General features: G+C 41.8%; 1 protein-coding gene across 2 annotated transcripts; it reads right to left on the reverse strand.

Annotated features, from left to right (window-relative positions):
- Positions 1 to 1,208: 1,208 nt before the first annotated feature.
- LOC119904737 (oxysterol-binding protein-related protein 11-like) lies at positions 1,209 to 18,828 on the reverse strand. 2 transcript variants are annotated; one of them, XM_038721447.1, is made up of 13 exons: positions 17,757 to 18,156; positions 17,356 to 17,424; positions 16,987 to 17,162; positions 16,534 to 16,613; positions 15,672 to 15,860; positions 12,548 to 12,746; positions 11,518 to 11,660; positions 11,086 to 11,226; positions 9,836 to 10,295; positions 9,219 to 9,405; positions 4,415 to 4,597; positions 4,177 to 4,330; positions 1,209 to 3,230 (listed from the first exon to the last, which is right to left on the reverse strand). In XM_038721447.1, the coding sequence occupies exons 1-13, from the start codon at positions 17,870 to 17,872 to the stop codon at positions 3,174 to 3,176; spliced, it is 2,154 nt and encodes a 717-aa protein (XP_038577375.1). In that variant the 5' UTR covers positions 17,873 to 18,156; the 3' UTR covers positions 1,209 to 3,173. The 2 variants fall into 2 exon arrangements, with proteins under 2 accessions (XP_038577375.1, XP_038577380.1); XM_038721452.1 differs by lacking the exon at positions 17,757 to 18,156 and adding an exon at positions 18,693 to 18,828 and having other exon boundaries at positions 1,212 to 3,230.
- Positions 18,829 to 18,911: the final 83 nt, after the last annotated feature.

The following is an 18,911-nucleotide window of genomic DNA, read 5'->3' on the forward strand; positions in this document are numbered from 1 at the left end:
GGACAACAATTTACCAACCCTGTCACTGTGCTGTAATAGGTTTGCTTTATTTAACAGTTTGTTTAGCGGAGAGATTTGTTTCTCCGTCTTCATACAATTCAGGGTTAGAATGAGATGCATATTTTCCTTGTCTAGCACTAGTATCTGTTGATGTCTGCCAGTGAGGTGTCACATTCTATTTTTTTTTCACAAGCTGCGTATGAAATGATCTGCCACCTTAGGAAGGCTTTAAGCAGGTGTTGACACATCTGGTGTGCTGCTAATATCAAAGAAAGTGTCGATTTAATTGGAGATATAAAAGTGTATTACCATAATAATGGACCAATATGGCAGGTGTGATGAGGTACAATAGCATGGTGGGGGGGTATGTAAGTGGACAGGGCAATGGTCGGAAAGTGTACGTTGTTGGAATTTGTGATAGGATTAGAAAGATTTGCAGTGACACAGGATTAACAATTGCGGGTCATCCCAATTTAAGCCATACATATTATCTAGGACTACTTAAATTCCAAATAATGTTCATACTACAGACATACTGTACCTGCCTTTGGTGTCAGATTTTACTGTACTGTTTTGCTGTGCATCTACTTCTGTCTTCCTAACTGGAGTGGTAATCTGGTCCATCCAGTCTGTTTCCCTTTCAGTGTTCACTGGCCCTAGTGTTCACATAACCTCCAAAGCAAAGGATTTCCAATGCACAAAAACTATGCTTTATAAGATGATGCATGCCCTTAATTTTCCAACTTAAGGAACATTAGGCATAATCATGTATTAAGTACTATGGTAAGTATAGGACAAGACTGACTGGGCTTCTTACCATTGTTTCTTTCATATGTGGCTTCCTGTCACACTGATTTCCTCTGGTGGTGAGATTTATGGATAGGACTGATTAGTAGTAGTAGTAGTAAGATGTGGTAACCACCTTACGTATAGTATGTCAAGTAGGCCTATGCTGTATGGTTTCTCAGCCGCCATCCCCTTTGTTAAAATTTTAAAACTTTCCTTGCCTTTGTGGATGTCAAATGGGGATGGAGGAGTTCAGTTTTGAGATTCTGTCATGTAAAAAAAAAAAATTGCTTTAATTTCAGTTGGTACCACTGGTCATATTTTAGGCCTTTGTCGCACTGCAGTTTGGGAGCCTTGTGATGGTGTTTCCATGTCCTTTTCATTAAATATTTTTAATAATGTTAAAAAGAACAAAACTTGCACAGTATACACAACGCATACGCAATTTAATTAGCACACATTGTTCAACAACATCAGGTTTCCTCCAATGTCAGTGCATTTCATAGGTCAGCGAGACAACTGGTAAAATTCAAAACCAAGAAAATGTAAGAGTAAAAGTGCTTAGTCGACTTCTGCCGTCATCAAGCAGTGATTCTTAAAAAAAGAACACACGCGCACACACACACACAAATAATACATACGCCATTGCATCGGTCAGGTGAATAACTGGTGAAAATGCTGTGCTCCTTAGCTGGAAGACACAAAGTTTGCGTAAGGCACCAAGACATGGAGGGAGGGAGTAGCTCAGCAATGGCAGGGTGGATTTTCTCTTTCTGTAGAGAATGGGAACTACCCGATACTGATATGAGAATGTGAGTAACATTTTTGTTTAGGGGGCAGAAAACAAAATAAGGTTTATCACATGTACATCACATTTCAGTAGCTCGAATTACTTCCGAAAGAAAAATAAAATAAAAAATATCAACACAGATAGAACAAGAAATGTCTCTATACAAAAAGTGTTTCTAAAATTAAGAGCAATTAGAAATAGGGGATAAGCACACATTCAAAGAAAATACTTATTTGCATTACAAAACAAGCAAATTTGGTTAAAAGCTTTTTTCAACAGACATTTATAAATTGAAGTAATGCAGACACAGGAGTAGTATACTTGCTGCAATCAATGTGAACAGAGACACTTAGCTAGCATGCACGTAGGATTTTTATTTTTTTTTACCATCCACTGCAAAACCACAGAACTAAAAAAAAAAAAAAAAAAAGACATGAATGGTGAAGGTGGCAACCTCTTAAATGCATTCACAACATGTGACTAAATCATTTCATTATTTAAACTTTTGAGCTAGTCTACGCCATACCATTCCAGCAGTGTGACTTAGTCAACACATCAATTTCAATACAGCATTCAAACAACAACTAGATAAATGAGACTTTAGAGATAAACTGCGTGGCTTCATTACAGTAAGTAAATCTATATGCACACAGTTTACCAGATATTTACCAAATTAAGGCAGTACTATCACTATTGAAACTGTAGTGTGAACACATCAAGTTACAAAGTGTAAGTTGGTTAGAGCTTTCACCGGCTTTACGCGTGGAAATAAGCTAATTCAGGTGAGGACCACTGAGCCTGTGAAAACAGCTGTATGGAGTCCTGTATGGGGAGCTTTTGAAACAATAGCCCTGATGATGTCATAGTGATGTCATTTGGGTGAGCCATTTCCTCTTGGGCTCAGGCTTTGACTGAAAGCCTGCGTTACAGACTGGGAGTGTGTTTTTTTTATTTTTATTGTTGCGTATTTAGCCTTGAATGTTTGTTATAGGGAACTACTTTGATTTAAATCAAAGTTTTCAGGTTTACAGCAACTTTACATTCCAGAACACTAAATCCAATTTACAACAGTTTCACAGCATTACATTTATCAGGCAGTATTCCAATTATTTAAATTTTCAGTTTGTTGGATCTCTTATTTTAAAGAAGAAACTCCTCAAAAGTCATTTCACCTAAGTGTCATATCACAGCTTAAAAAAAAAGGAAGAAGAAGAAAAGAACCATGTCCAGGTTGATCAGCAGAACCCAAACTTAGAGCATCATTAGACTATCTTAAGGCTGTGTAAATAGAGTACCATTACCTGTACAAGAATGTTTTAATAGACATTGGATAATAAAAAAAACACAAACTGATCAGCAGTACAAAAGCTTGTACTGGGAGGCTTTGTGAACGTCATGAGTGAGATTCGAGAACACCTTCAGTCATGCTGTCTCTCTGCCCTCCCCATGTTGCATTCATCTGTACGTCAGTGCAGGTCATGCTCTCATTTCATAACCACATGTGCGCGCGCGCACACACACACACACACACACACACACACACACACACTCCTGAATCTACATCCAAGATAGAGACAAAGAAGAATCCTAGAAGAAACTAGGATTTGAATGCAGAGTTTTTCCAAAGTGGTTTGTGATAGACCCAACCTTCACCCTGGGGGAGAAGAAGAGACTAGTGTCAGAACATTACTTATGACTAAAGTACAAAGAGTACTGGGACTGGGAGTTGTTGCAAAGCAAATGCAGTAACATGCACAGTACAAGAGTTACAATATATTTTAATAAAAATATCAAAACAAAAACACCGTCAGTAGCATTGTGTTTTTTTTCTTTGCATGACTGATAAAACCCAACGTGACATCTGTCGGCAAACACAACGGAGACGGGGTCAGCAGCGTTTTAAAACTTCTCTGCTCTAAGCCCTGGACATACTTGCTTTTAACTACGCGTTTGAGTACTCAAGATGGCTGCCACGTGTATCCTGCGTTCTTCTGAGTGTAGGTTGTGCACATCTCCAGAAATAAATGTTACATGTCCGCGAGATGCAATTCAGCACATGAACATAGGCAGTGTGTTGATCTGACCACCAGTTCAGCAGCAGTCTACTGTTCCACACACCAGCCCAGGTGGTGGCGGTATGCAATTGGTTTGCCAACCGCCATTAAACGCAAATGAAGAAGGTCAGCAGCTGACTACAAAAACCAAAAAAAATAAAAAATATAGGAGATTTATGGCGCAATGTTTACAATAAAACTCCTGTAGCAAAAGTGACAGTGTTTATCACCCGTCAAATCTTGAAATTACCCAGATTCTGAAGACATTTAAAATAGTTTAGTGCAATGTAAGAACACTGAAATAGAGAAGCTGTAGCAGGAGCCAGAATTAATGCTCAAGGTGATTTAAAATGTATTCAGTCAGCGCGGCGGTGCTTTTTGTTTGTCCCGAACGCGCTTCTACATTACTGTCTTCTGCTGCAGCTTCCTGTTTGGAATGTGCCCTGGCCTGATCATTTTCAGGTCAGGGCACATGTAAAAATGCTGTCTACGGTTTCAACAGAAAAATGAATCATTGTTGTGATGAACTGTGGCCACCCCGCTCACCTCTCTGTCAAAGTATCTGGTCCTCCAAGCGGTTTCGGTCTCAGCACGGTGCCTCTCCTCTGTCCTCTGCCTCTCCTCGAGAAGCCTCTTGTGCTCCGTGGCTTTTTCGATATCCTTCTCCCGCAAGGACTCTGTCACATGCTGCCACAGGCGCCTGAAATGCAGTGAAATGAATAAGCAACTTCTAACTGGGGCTGGATTTGGATTTGTACGCCCGCTCCACAGCCATCATTCTGACCTGGATTCAGTTGGTCCCTGCTTCTCAATCGGCCGAACGCACTTCTTCGTGACAGGCAGCTTGGTGACGTCGACCATCCTCGTCTCTCCGCTGGTGTAGCTGAACTCCAAAACACCGTTCCACTCGCCCTGCACGCGACACACCACCGCATTGGTGGGGTTGTGCTTCACCTCTGCTGTTACCCTACATTTAGGCAGGACAATGTAATGAATGCAAGGACAACGTACTGATTATATATGTTATTTTAAGAAGCTGATTGAGGGAAATTGTTTTTTTGTGAAAAATATTCATGTCAATTTTGTAATATGACTTTCATAAACATGAGAAAAAAAAAAAAAAAAAATTCTATATTCTTAAACATTTTGAGTTTGTAAAATTTTGTTTTATTCCCGAATTTCTGGTGAAGTACTACAACACTACGGGTGGGAATCACAGGGTACCTCGCAATACGATACATGGCTCACAATACCAGCAAATCTGCGATAATCAATATATTGCTAGACAATCCTATAACGATGCATCACAATATCTAACTATGAATATGAAATGCCTGTGAAAAGTGCAGGTTCTTTCTTTTTCACTGTCCAAAGTCCAAACTGTTAGAAAACAGCACAATTCTTATAAGTTTTTCCCTCTGTAAATTTAAATTACAAAAGTATAGTCGGGTAGCCCCTCTCTCAGGTCTGTTACTGCTACTCCAACACAACACTCGGCAGCTCACACACTCCATCCTCAGTCCGCACGCAGTGTTGAAGCAGATTCTGCTCAGTCCTGCTCTGGATCCCCACAACCAGCATCTCCTCGTCCTCTTTTCTCCCCAACCACACTAATAATTGGTGACTCCATAACCAGAAACCTCCGTTTCTTTAACGCTACCACTCAATGCTTCCCCGGTGCCACCATGGCTGACATTTTAAAAAAAACTCCAGGAGCTGATGCCGTCGCTCCCGTCCTCCATCACAAGAGTGATAGTCCATGTCGGAACAAATGACACAGCTCTTCGGCAGCCTGAGATGACAAAATCAGATTTTAACCGTCTTTTTAACTTTTTAAAGCAGTGTGGAAAGTCCGTTTTTATCTCTGGTCCCATTCCCACAGTTGGTCGCGGTGCTGGCCGCTTCAGTAGACTCCTTGGCCTCCACAACTGGCTCCAGTCCGCCTGCAGGGCTCACTGTGTGTGATAATTTTAATATTTTCTGGCAAAGAATGTCTCTTTTTAAGACAGACGGACTTCACCCAAACAAACGGGGCTCAGAAATGTTAGCTGCGCACATACAGCATGTGGTGCGGTCCACACATGATTTACGTGAATGACTAATCATTCATGCAGCACACCTGGACACACCACCGCTCACTGAACACATCTCTGCCTCACTGCCACAAACAACTGTCTCCACCTGCTGGCATGTAAAGCCGTCTGCTCCCAGCGCTGTTCCACAGACTTCTATTCCTGTCATCATTACGCATAGACCAGTAAACTGAAATGTGCACATCCCACACAGAAATAATAGTAATCTCTTAAGGATTAGGACAACTGCACCAACTCCAGCACCCAGAACAAACTCATTTAAAATGGCTCTCTTCAATGTGAGATCACTGTCAAGTAAGACTTTTATCTTAAATGATTTTATCTTGTCTGCAAATCTAGATTTTATGTTTTTAACTGAATCCTGGTTGCAAATGAATGACTATAGCCAGCTAGCTGAACTGTGTCCGCCTCAATATGATTGTTTTAGTCAACCGAGGGTCAGTGGTCGTGGTGGTGGGCTAGTGAGCGTGTATAGGAAAAATTTTAAATGTCATCAAGTACGCTGTGATGAATTTAACTCCTTTGAAGTTCTCACTCTTAAACTTGGAGGGCTGCAACCTATCATATTTGTTATAATTTATCGCCCCCCAAAACCGCCTGGAGGATTTTTATCAGAACTTCCTGAATTTTTATCTACTCTGGTTTTAAATTATGACAGAATTGTTCTTTGTGGCGATTTTAATATTCATGTTGATGACCCCAACAATGTTAATGCAACTAACTTTTTAAATATGGCCACTTCTTTTAACTTCAAACAACATGTCAAAGGGCAAACACATAACCGTGGTCATACACTGGACTTGGTTTTTACCCTGGGTGTCAGCATTTCCTCTGTGGAATTAGTGGACATGACCATATCTGACCACAGATGTATTGTTTTTAGCTGCGATTTGCCTGTTACTCATGCCGCCTCACCAAGCTCCGTGTGTTCTCGCATCTTTAATGAACAAAGTGTTTCAAAGTTTTACGCATTCTTTCAGAGCCAAAGCCAACACCTGTCTGATTCCAACACCAACAATCTGGTCGATCACTTCAATCATATCTGCTTGTCGTCACTAAATATTACTGCTCCTCTAAAGGTTAGGCCTACGTCTAAAGCTAGCAAGCAACCCTGGATAAATGACAGCATTTGCATCCTAAAAAGGGAATGCAGGAAAGCAGAGCGCAGATGGAAAAAATCCAGTCTCCAAGTCCATTACCTCAGTCTGAAGGATTTATTAATTAACTACAATAACATGGTTAAGGATGCGAGAACACACTATTTTTCTGAACTCATTACTACACATAAACACAATCCCAGGTTTCTGTTTAAGACTGGATCAGCTGGTAAACCCAACCCCTCCTTGTGCCTCAGCTGGAAGTAATGATGACTGAATTGTTTTTAATCTTATTTTACCAATGAGGTGGTGTCAATCAGAGCCTCTATTACCCTCGTGGCCTCTTACTCAGAGGTTCCTCACCAGCAACAAGAGAGTTTTAACCAGTTTTATCCCATCGACTTGTCTGAGCTTTTAAAAACAGTATCACAAATGAGAGTGTCCTCCAGCCCACTTGATGTAATACCTACAAAATTTTTACTGAAAGTAATAGATTCTGTTGGGCCCCATTTGATCGGTTTTCAACAGCTCCCTATCTACTGGTTGTGTCCCTGATTATTTTAAAACGGCTTGCGTGAACCCACTTTTAAAGAAACCTGGTTTAGATCCCTCCCTCCCACATAATTTTAGACCAATTTCAAAACTGCCTTTTATTGCAAAGATTCTAGAAAGAATTGTGTCCAAACAGCTGCTCACTGTGCTGGAAAATAACAAATTATTTGAAAAGTTTCAGTCTGGTTTTAGGAAGTACCACAGCACTGAGACTGCCCTGCTTAAAGTCACCAATGACCTTTTAATGTCTGCTGATGAAGGTATGTGCTCAGTCCTTGTACTCCTGGACCTTAGCACTGCTTTTGACACCATTGATCACAACATCATGTTAGACAGACTGAGGCACTGGGTGGGGATCTCTGGTACTGCCCTAGAATGGTTTTCATCCTACCTGTCAAATAGGAAGTTTTGTGTGTCTGTAAACAACTATGTCTCCTCATTCTGTCCAGTTAAATATGGTGTGCCTCAGGGGTTGGTCTTAGGACCCATTTTGTTTTCCTTGTATCTGCTTCCCCTTGGACATATTATCCATAAACATGGCATTTCTTTTCATATTTATGCTGATGACACACAAATATACTTGCCCGTCAGATCCACAGACCCTGGAATGCTGAGTTCACTTAACAACTGCCTTTGTGAAGTTAAAAAATGGATGTCAAATAATTTCCTCCAGCTGAACTCAGACAAAACAGAAATCCTGGTCATCGGGTCTCAGCAGATGGCAAATCAAATACTGCCATCTGCTGGTTCCCTAGTAAATCACATTAAGCCTGTGGCAAAGAACCTTGGTGTTTGGTTTGATAGTAATTTAAATTTCGAGCAGCACACCACAAAGCTTGTTCAATCATGTTTTTAATCAACTTAGAAATATAGCTAAAATTCGATCTATGTTAACTTTTAAGGACACCGAGACCATTTTACACGCCTTCATCTCATCACGCCTGGATTATTGCAACAGCCTTTTCACCTGTTTAACCCAAAAATCTATTGATCGACTCCAGACTGTCCAGAACTCAGCTGCCAGGCTTTTAACCAGAACAAAGAAATATGACCACATTACTCCTATTTTAGCTTCATTACACTGGCTCCCAGTATGTTTTAGAATTGACTTTAAAATTCTATTGATTACTTTTAAAGCTCTTCATGGCCTTGTTATATTTCTGAACTTTTAGTCCCATACACACCAGCACGTACCTTGAGATCCTCGGGCAGAGGTCTGTTGTCTGTTCCAGAGTCTCGTCTGAAAACTAAAGGGGACAGAGCGTTTGCAGTCAGGGCCCCGAGGCTCTGGAACAGCCTGCCCGAGGAAATGAGGTCGGCTGAGTCAGTGAACTCTTTTAAGTCCCTTCTTAAAACATACTTTTATAGGAGAGCCTTTCCCAATCTTATTTGACTTTATTTTATCCCTTTTATTTTATTGTATTTTACTAATTTTATATTAATTTTTCACACTCTTATCTCGTTTTTTTTTTGTATTATTCTTTACACTTGTTAAAGCACTTTGTAACTTGTTTTTGAAAAGTGCTCTACAAATAAGGATATTATATATTATAAGTATAGAGCAATTACGAAAAATTAAGAAAACATTTCTTTACAAAATGTACATAAAAATGCTAATTCATTGAATTAACTGAAATTTTTTAAAATAGAGCTGAAAATACAAATTGCTGTTTACCACCTAAGTCTAATAATTTTTTGCACTGCCCTATACTACACCACCTACAGGAACTCCACAAATCAGAGATGTAGCTGGAACTACATAGATATTAACCATCCCCAAAAAGGTGCAGGATGCAGAACAGAGCAACAACATTAAACTTGTACCCGGGGCGGGGGATGGACTCACTTGTGTAATTTGCCACCGTAAAATGGTTTAGTCTGGAAAGTGATGATTGCCGAGTAGCCTGACTTAGCGCAGCTGATGTTGACTTTGCCGCCCAGTTCAACCCAGGGAACGGTGAGGATGGAGCGTGCATATGCGCAAGGCAGCGTGAAAGTGTACTCTTCATCGTGCTCCAGTAAAGACAGACAACCTGGAAAGACAAAATAGATGAAGACAATACATTTTCAATTCTAATGGTCACTTTATGAAAACGTTCTGTTGGGTTTTCTGCCCTAATTAACAAACACATTAGTGCTGTGATACTTTATCCATGCCGCGATTGAGGGTAATAATTCAGGGTTATAAATTACTTTGCGCAAGTAATATATTGCTCATGTGTGTCAAGAAATTAAATAATATTAATGTCAGAATGACATAAATCTGTGCAAATGCGTCCTACATGTATGCTAGATCTCAAGCATGCACACAATTAGGATGGAGCTAAAAGTAGTGGGGCGGCAGCATGCCCCTTTGTGTTGGCCTGCATATCAAATGATTTGATCCATTTTCTCTCATGTTTCTTAAAATTCTTGACATCCAGGATTTCACAACATATCAATCCAAAACCACACTGGGCTTACCTTCCCCTATCATGGATACTCCAATGGACATTCCCATAAACTTGCTCTTGGTCCACACATGCGTGTTCACGCACATCCTCCGCTCCTGGCATTCAGCATAGAAGCCAGACACAGGGGGGTGGTGGGACACCTGCTCCGCCACAAAGCGCACTTGGTAGGGCTCCTGGGGGGCGGCTGGGTCGGGGCTTCCCTGCGAGGGCTCCTTAGAGGCCTCTGGTCTCCTGGGTACCTTCCAGGAGCAGTGGAAGGTCTCGCCGATGATGGGGTTGTAGGGCTTCTTGGCGATGGCGCCTTTGCGGCCCTCGTGGAAGGAGGTGAGGTAGTACTCCACAAACCGGACCATGCGGTCCTCAGGGCTGCCTCCGTCGGTGATGGCCACAAAGAGGTCTGGGTGTGACATGAAATCGGCGTACATCTCCAGCAGAGAGCGCTTCTCTAGGATGAATGTTGGGAGGACCACCTGGGATGAGAATCCAAATGACTTATTAAGACAGCCATGTTCAAATGCCTGCTGCATTATCATAGTATTTACCATCAGTAAAGCGAGCAAATGACCCTGTAACGTACACTGGACATGACCCTGGGGTTACAGTGTCTAGATCTCCATCTGAGGCAGGCCAATGGATCCACCAGACCAGACCATTTACTGCGATAAATCAGAAACCCAAGAGGTGGATATCCAAATACTAGAACAAACTGACACTGGAAGATAGAATGTCGACTCGACTCTTGGTGTTTTTGAGTGTGTGTGTGTGTGTCATCAAGAGTAGTAATTACAAAGATAGAAGTGCTTACTTCAGCCAGTAAGGTCATTACACATCAGCTGACCTGGCGATGACTCCTGAGCATCCTCATTTATTCAGGACTCTTTAAAGCTTTAATTTTTTTAATTTTAAGAGTGACTTTGGTTGACTTTCAGTGCAGTGTCTGCCACCTACACCCATTTACCTATACCACTCTCAGTTAGATTATTTTTCATGACAGATTAGTATACAACTCATTGTTGTGATTGAACTCCAACCTTCTTGGGATTTCCCAAGAAGCTGTCAATTGACAATAACAATGGAAAACATTACAAAGGGAAAATAGCATATTGTCAGTGTAAGGCTGGGCAATAAAACAAAAACGTCTCTTCTCATTCCTCTTACTGTGGAACTATTTGATCTGAAATCACCAACAGAGAGAGGCAAAGAGTAGGAGGAGTTGTTTGGGTTGTTTTGAGGCTTGGCAGTATATGGAACTCGACCTACCCGCGTGAGGTCCATACCCAGCTTCAGCTGGGACAGCAGGTGTAGGATGACGCTGCGCTCCTCCTCCACAGCACCCAGGTCCTCCTCCTTGTCTGCGAGGCAGTCCTCCGCTTCATCCTCCACATCTATGTCTTCCTGTTCCTTAGAGAGGGAATGGAGGGGAATGCAATTTATTCAACAACGTACCTGATCGACTTTGCAGAAGTCGAAAGTAAGCGATTGTTTATGTTGTGGGAGATAGCATATGTGATCAAAAATAGCAAAAAATTAATAAATTAATAAACTGAATGGTTTATAGCTGGATCAGACAGCTTTAAGGGTAATAAATAAAGTCAATCAACTTCCTGATAACTAACAGGTTGGAACAACTTTTTCCAGAATAGATCTTAGCTGCTTCCTAAAGGAGAGAGGGGGTCATTCCCTTGGTCTTACCCCAGAGAAGCTGCAGGACTCGGGGGTACTGAGCTCCAGGCGGCTCCCCTCCAGCGGCTCTTCTGTTGTGAAGCTACCCATGGAGCCGCCGCCATTCTTCAGGATGTTGGGCAGCTTGGGCTCCAACCACTCAATGGTGGGTCCTGCCATGGGCCGGGAGTGCACAGTGGCAGGTTCAGAGGTGCTCATGGTACAAATGCCCCCCTCCCTCCCAAGTCCCCCCCGACACTCACAGCTGCACACACACCCGTAGCTCTAAACTCGACCTACCATTCGCCTAACAACACACCACAACTGCCCGGCTGCTGACTGGACAGATGGCTATTCCTCAGACAGCTCAGACCAAAAGAGTGTAACCAAACCCCTCCGGCGAGGCGAGTGTCAGGATACTCTGGCCCCAGGAAACATCCTCGTCCTCTGATGGTGTGGGCATTTTTTATTTATTTTTTTTTAAAATGTATATTTAGATGTGGGCAGAGCTTATTCAAATTCACCTTGTGCGTCATCAGACAACTTAATCTGATTGGCTGCTGCAATGAGTCTGACCTAATGAAATATACATTGAGTAATGAGATCTGCTGTGAAAGAAAGTGGGACATTAGCTAAACGTCTCCCACTTCAATTCATCCTGAATAGAAAGTGTCAAGATATCAACAAGTTCCCTCTGGGGTCTCTCGTACGTTTTTCAGTATGAAGCTGATTCAGAGCTGCATTCTGTCCTCAAGTGTTGCAGATGGATATTTTATCCATCTGAGATCTAATTACCTTCGAGACAGGTGGTAAGAACAGGTACGGTTCCCTATCAATAATGCACAATAATTCCGCTGTCCAGCTAACACAGACTGTTAGACTGGGTTCTGGCCTGCATGTGCACGACTATGATTTGTTGCAAGGACTGCAAGCAGCTAGGCAAACATTTACTTGTTCCCTTTGACAACTATGTTAGAATAACCTGCAGGTACACAAAACAGTCAGGGAAACAACAATGCCTTATTCAGACACACAATATGCACTCGACCCCTCCACTGACCTCCCAGGGTGCTTCTCTGCCTGGCCATCTGCTGCAGGTGCAGGATCTGCAGGCACTCGTTGAGGCAGTTCATGGTGGCCATAGAAGTGGCCTTTAGCATCAGCAGGTCCTGGTCTAGAGGGGAGAGGCCGGGGGCTGCGGGCAGGCCCTCAATGCTCTGGATCAGGTCTCTGTGCTGGCCCTGGGCCTGGCTCATCATCTGGAGGGGGGGGGGGGTCATGGGGGATGGTTTGGTTATTCTGGGCAAAAGAAATGTGTCAGGATTGGACTGTAACAAACTTTATCTGTGCAGGTTCTGCTGTTGATTTTTTAATCGGACATGCTTTTGAGATAACATTAAAAATACCCCTTTCCATTTTTACTACAAACTCAAAAATGTGAGGAACATCTGACAGATAGGGGGCAGCATTACAAAACATAACTTTACATTAGCTTTTGTATCTGCACTCACATTATAAACTAAGACTGAACTGTGCTGCTGTAGTCTACTTATACAGGGAAAGACAAACGTGGCCTATTGTGGACAAAATTTGCATCACCTAAACATCTCCCCTAGGCGAAGACAAACTTCTCATTGCACCTAGGGCTAAATCTGCACTGAGCATGAGCTGCTGACTGCACTGCTCAGAAGCACTTTGCGTTGGTGAGGCCACCATCTCAATTGTTTGAGTACTTTGGAACTTGTGTATTTGCTTGTTTTCAGTATTTAACCCTCTAATTCTATAAATCGAATTTCCCCACGAGGGACAATAAAGATTGAATTGAAATGAGTCAAGAGGGAAGATGAGAGTTCACCACAAAGCTAAATCAACAAAAGCCCTACTATAACCTAAGTCTTAAATATTTTACATTTAACACTGCGTGTCTTTTGTGGGAACATACTGTTGCTTGTACTTCTAAGAAGCCCTTTAAGATATCAACATTTCATTGTTGCACAGTCACATTGCCCTAACCTTTAAACATTAATGAAACAGTGTACGGAGAGGAGTGCCAGCCTTATTTTTTCCTACTGATTTAACAGTCCTCCACACATTATGATGACTGACTGTAACATTTATGGCTCGTTTCATGTTACTGTGTAAAGAAGAATTAGTTCTTGTGTTCGTGGAAGGAAGTGGATTAGACCCTCACCTTGGCAGGAATCTGAAGATGTTTCTGGCTACAGTTAGGTTACGTAACATACATCAAACCTCCCAGTGACAGATCGAAATTTAACAGCAATTTGATTGGATCAGATGCAGATTTTCCTCATTTCACTTGTAACCCACATTTCTGCCAAAACAGCAGACTACAAACTTGGCTGAATGTACTCAGATTTTTGCTTGCGTCCATCGTGTCCACTGCTGCTTGCACACTGTTGTGATTACTGTGGTGCAGGATGTGTGATGACAACATTAGCTAAAACTTGCACTGTAGTTTTCAAATGAAGGGAATAAAACCTATTCTTAGCCAATTACTAGCCCATAGCATAATCTATAGCCGGTCCTGACATTATATGTTTATATACGGCTCTATGGCAACGGCAGCGCACGCAGATGCTGCTTCTTTTACTGCTGAAACTCGAAAAATTAGCATATCGTGCAAAAGTTCATTTATTTCAGTAATTCAACTTAAAAGGTGAAACTAATATATTATATAGACTCATTACATGCAAAGTGAGATATTTCAAGCCTTTATTTGATATAATTTTGATGATTATTGCGTACAGCTTATGAAAACCAATTCAAAATCTCAAAAAATTAGAATATTGTGAAAAGGTTCAGTATTGTAGGCTCAAAGTGTCACACTCTAATCAGATAATTAATCCACAACACCTGCAAAGGGTTCCTGAGCCTTTAATTGGTCTCTCAGTCTGGTTCAGTGGAATTCACAATCATGGGGAAGACTGCTGACCTGACAGTTGTGCAGAAAACCATCATTGACAACCTCCACAAGGAGGGAAAGCCTCAAAAGGTAATTGCAAAAGAAGTTGGATGTTCTCAAAGTGCTGTATCAAGGCACATTAATAGAAAGTTAAGTGGAAGGGAAAAGTGTGGAAGAAAAAGGTGCACAAGCAGCAGGGATGACCGTAGCCTGGAGAGGTTGAGAGATTGTCAGGAAAAGGCCACTCAAATGTGTGGGGGAGCTTCACAAGGAGTGGACTGAGGCTGGAGTTACTGCATCAAGAGCCACCACACACAGACGGGTCCTGGACATGGGCTTCAAATGTCGTATTCCTCTTGTCAAGCCGCTCCTGAATAACAAACCACGTCAGAAGCGTCTTACCTGGGCTAAAGAAAAAGAGAACTGGTCTGTTTCTCAGTGTTCCAAAGTCCTCTTTTCTGATGAGAGCAAATTTTGCACCTGTAACACCTCAGCAGTGCCACAGGCTGATAGCATCCATGCCACACCGCACTGAGGCAATAATTCATGTAAAAGGGGCCCAAACCAAGTACTGAGTACATATGCATGATTATACTTTTAAGAGGGTTGACATTTCTGTATTTAAAATCCTTTTTTCATTGGATTTCATGTAATATTCTAATTTTCTGAGATTTTGAATTTGGGTTTTTCCATAAGCTGTACACAATAATCATCAAAATTATATCAAATAAAGGCTTGAAATATCTCACTTTGCATGTAATGAGTCTATAATATATTAGTTTCACCTTTTAAGTTGAATTACTGAAATGAACTTTTGCACGATATGCTAATTTTTCGAGTTTCACCTGTATTATGATATTACGAGAAATACAGTCAGATCAACTGGACCTCCAGGAGGAGAGGAAAGAGATATGCTGGCCCAGCTTGGCCTTAAGGCTGCTCCTGGCTAAGATCCGGTTTGGACAAAATGGGACTCAGTCAGGTTGGCCAAACAACAGAAAATCAGATCAATTGCACAGACCTGCTCCATCATCCTGAATAAAGTGCCCAGCGGGTGGACTGTGATCCGAGTTCCCAGAGCACAACAATGAAAATTAGGGCTCAAAAACCCACCCCAACTTGAATTTCGCCGTATAACCTTGTGTTGTATAATGATAATTAAACTACTTTGTTAACTGCAGGAATAGATTCTGAGCAAATTACAAAATAAATTTGTAAGTCAGCCTAACACGCTGAGCAGAGTGTCTCTGGCTAGCTGTACCTCTCTGGCGTCCAGCAGGTGGTCTGGGAGCAGAGACCGCTTGCTGGAGTAGAGCGACGAACCCTTGTTCACCTGCGACCAGGCAAATAAGTTGTTGGGGTTTTGGCTGGGCCGGCGCACGGACATGGGTGAGCTGCCGCTGCCTTGAGATGCCATCGAGTAGCTCCGGGACTTGGGTGGGGGATTGCTCTGTGCAATGCAAAATGTTAGCCGTTAGAAAACAATTCACAATGTTCGTGTCGAAGGTCAATTTCCTCATGTGACTGGTTCTTACTACAAGAAAGGAGGCTTAACATGTTTAACTGGTAGAAGATAGATTTCCTTCCAAGAACCATCTTTTAAAAAAATATCTCCTGACCATTTCTAACCACTGCTAAAGAGTTTTTCCACTGTGTTTTTAGTCCTCGTGTATCTCAAGACCACTAAAATAGAATGTAGGCAGCATAGTAATCTGTAGATCAATATCCAGATCAATACTAGTGATTACAGTGCTTATACACAGGGTAAAACCCGATACATTTTTACATAAAGCTTTACAGATTTTTTGCCCTGCTGCTGGCTTTGTTTGATTGCTCTTTTGGCATGTGAGGAAAGAAAACAGGAAAATGAAAACTGTTCAGCTCACATCTGCTCCTTGGTAGAGTCACATTTTTATATCTGATTTAAACATAAGGTCATCGCACACAGTGCAGCAGAACTTTAAGGGGTGTTAAAAACAGTACGTAAGAATCACAATGGAAAAAAGTACATATTTTCCTCAATTATGTGTACAAGATCTTTGCGCGCAGAAGCAAGTGATCCATGCATCAACATGCACCTCTATTAGTATGTCCTCATATGGATGCTAAGCACACCAGCTTACCTTCCCCATGGCCTCTGTGTGGTGCTGTGTGCAGATCTGCAGTCTGCTCACCCAATGCTGCCTCTCTTTGGCATCGGTGGCTGAGATAAGAAAAACAAAAGACAGAACCACGTTATGGTACTCTAGGATGATCTAATGCAGCGATCGATTCCAGTGTGTGCTCCTGCCTCACTGGCGGCAGATAATGGAAAGCATCCAGATCAATATTGTCTGAACCTGATGGATGGTGATGACACTAGGCCTGGAGGTAAAAAGGGAGCTGACAAGCAACGATAAGGTGAAAAGCTCTGTTCCTGGAAGTGACTGCAAACTGTAAAGGGTGCAAACGACCAAGCTACCAACACCTCTAAAGCTTCTGGTCATCCCTGTGGTCTGAGGGATGACCAGAAGAACCTGTTGACACGTGATTGTTAATCATTGACGCCAAGTCACTGTGTGTTTCTTGGTACCCACCCCTGAGCTTGTACTGCTCCCCACTGATGGCGTTGACAGTGAAGGTGTGAGAGTCCTCGTCGCTGGGGGAGATGACGGCCCCTGCCAGAGGGAGCATGCCTCTGGGCTTCTGTGGACGTGACTGTTCATTGACAAAGTACTCCAGCAAGCCCGCCTCATTGTTTAAGACAAAGAACCTGAAAACAACAACCACCATGACAATATCTGTTTCCCCTACAAACCACTGTGGCCTTACTTGGATTGGATTAGACTGGATTACAACAATGAAAGCTGGTGAATTCTGATAAGAGCATTGCTTGTTCTCACCCTTGACTGGGACGCCATACATTCTAGGTTGGCATTACATTAACTACAGGTATACAGACTCACCTGTACTGCCAGCCTGTTACAAGGTTGGTGTATTTCATCAAGTAGCCATCAATATTCTCCATGTGGTCACTGGTGTGAGAGGTTAACAAAGCAACAGAAGACAAAGGACACTTTAAAATACATGTACTGAGTACGCAATCATAAACACACAAAGGTGCGTGCACAAATCAATCATAGAGCTTTGACTAGTGACTGACTATGTCAGGCAGTGTTATTTAACTGTTACCTGTCTGATCAGAAAACAAATTTGATCATCAGCAACTTGGTCAGTTATTACAAAAACCCCACTATGTTAAAGTCACAACTATGCTGCTGGTGAATCGCTGGCTAGGTATAAATGGTAATGAAATCAGTGAACTAGCTCGACTGTACACGCGTTAGCAGGACAAACAGAAACCCACCTATACTGCCAGCCTTTAGCACTTGCTCTCCCCGAGCTTGGGGTTCTGTTCTGGGGAAATACATCCAGCTTGCCTTCGTTTTCCGTGATTCGTATAGCCGCGGTTTCCCCTTGCATAGTCACTAGCAACGAAACCTCCTTCAGACGCTAACACAGCTTGCTAGCGTTAAGCTAACCCGTGAAGCTAGCTAAATCACCACAGATTTGATTAAATGGACAAGCCTCCCTTATAACACAAAGGGAAGCTGTCGGGTCATCGCTTATCGAAACGCACCACCCACACAACAGACTCTGGACTGTTAACTGGTTAGGTTAAAAAAACGTCTATTCTGCTGATAGAAGGAGTAGCCAGATAGCGTGTGCCTGTTAGCTCCTGATATTTACTGCTTTGGCAGGAAAACAGTCATGTGACCAGCTCACAAGCTCAGACTTCCGTGTTCAGAGGAGAAAAGTGAAATAGTAATTAAATTAACAAAAGCCAGATAAATCCCTCAAACGTCCTTGTCACACTCCGGGAAAAAAAAGAAAAATATAAATAAAAAATTTAACCAAAACGGAAGTTGAGACATGTTTAATTCAATCGTTTTCTTATTGGATCCTAATGAGTTACATGTATTTTATTTAATAAACAAATAAGTAAGCAATCAAATACACATGTGAAATTGGCTTATACAGGTTCACTTAACGTTAACTGCCAACACCCGTGTTTTCAAGTGAATCACCCTGGTTAGATTCCCGCAAATGAGTACAATTTTGGAAAAATAAAAAAACAATCTTGACTGGTACTTTCTGTGAGAAGGAACAAGCAATTTACTTAAAATGGATTTTTTTTCCTTTAAATGTACTGACAGATTTAAGCTGAATAATAAAATAAATAAATGAGCAATCAAATCCTATATATATATATATATATATATATATTCTTATATTTACTTACCTTTTCACATATTTCGACATATGGTAAGTTGACTGCAAATATTAATTGGATATGTGTGTTTATTTGTTAGTTTATTGAGTGGTCGTCTTTTCCATTTTTCCTCCACAAGTGGACCACGCACGTGCGCAATGCTGTACCAAACACGACACAAAGAAGACTCACTTCCGCTGCTGAGATCACCTGATTTCCTGTCAACTGCGGAGACTCGCAACATGTATG

The sequence above is a fragment of the Micropterus salmoides genome, unplaced genomic scaffold (genome assembly GCF_014851395.1).
Source record: "Micropterus salmoides isolate LMB-PRFRI ecotype aquatic unplaced genomic scaffold, ASM1485139v1 Ms_hic_scaffold_1, whole genome shotgun sequence".
NCBI lineage: Eukaryota > Metazoa > Chordata > Actinopteri > Centrarchiformes > Centrarchidae > Micropterus > Micropterus salmoides.

Coding starts and splice junctions, on each gene's coding strand:
- LOC119904737 (XM_038721447.1), bottom strand. CDS start 17,872: ATGCAAGGGGAAACCGCGGCTATACGAATCACGGAAAACGAAGGCAAG. Junction 12,747..15,671: donor ACCTGCTGGACGCCAGAGAG/GTACAGCTAGCC, acceptor CCCCCCCTCCAG/ATGATGAGCCAGGCCCAGGG. Junction 4,598..9,218: donor TACGGTGGCAAATTACACAA/GTGAGTCCATCC, acceptor GCCTAAATGTAG/GGTAACAGCAGAGGTGAAGC.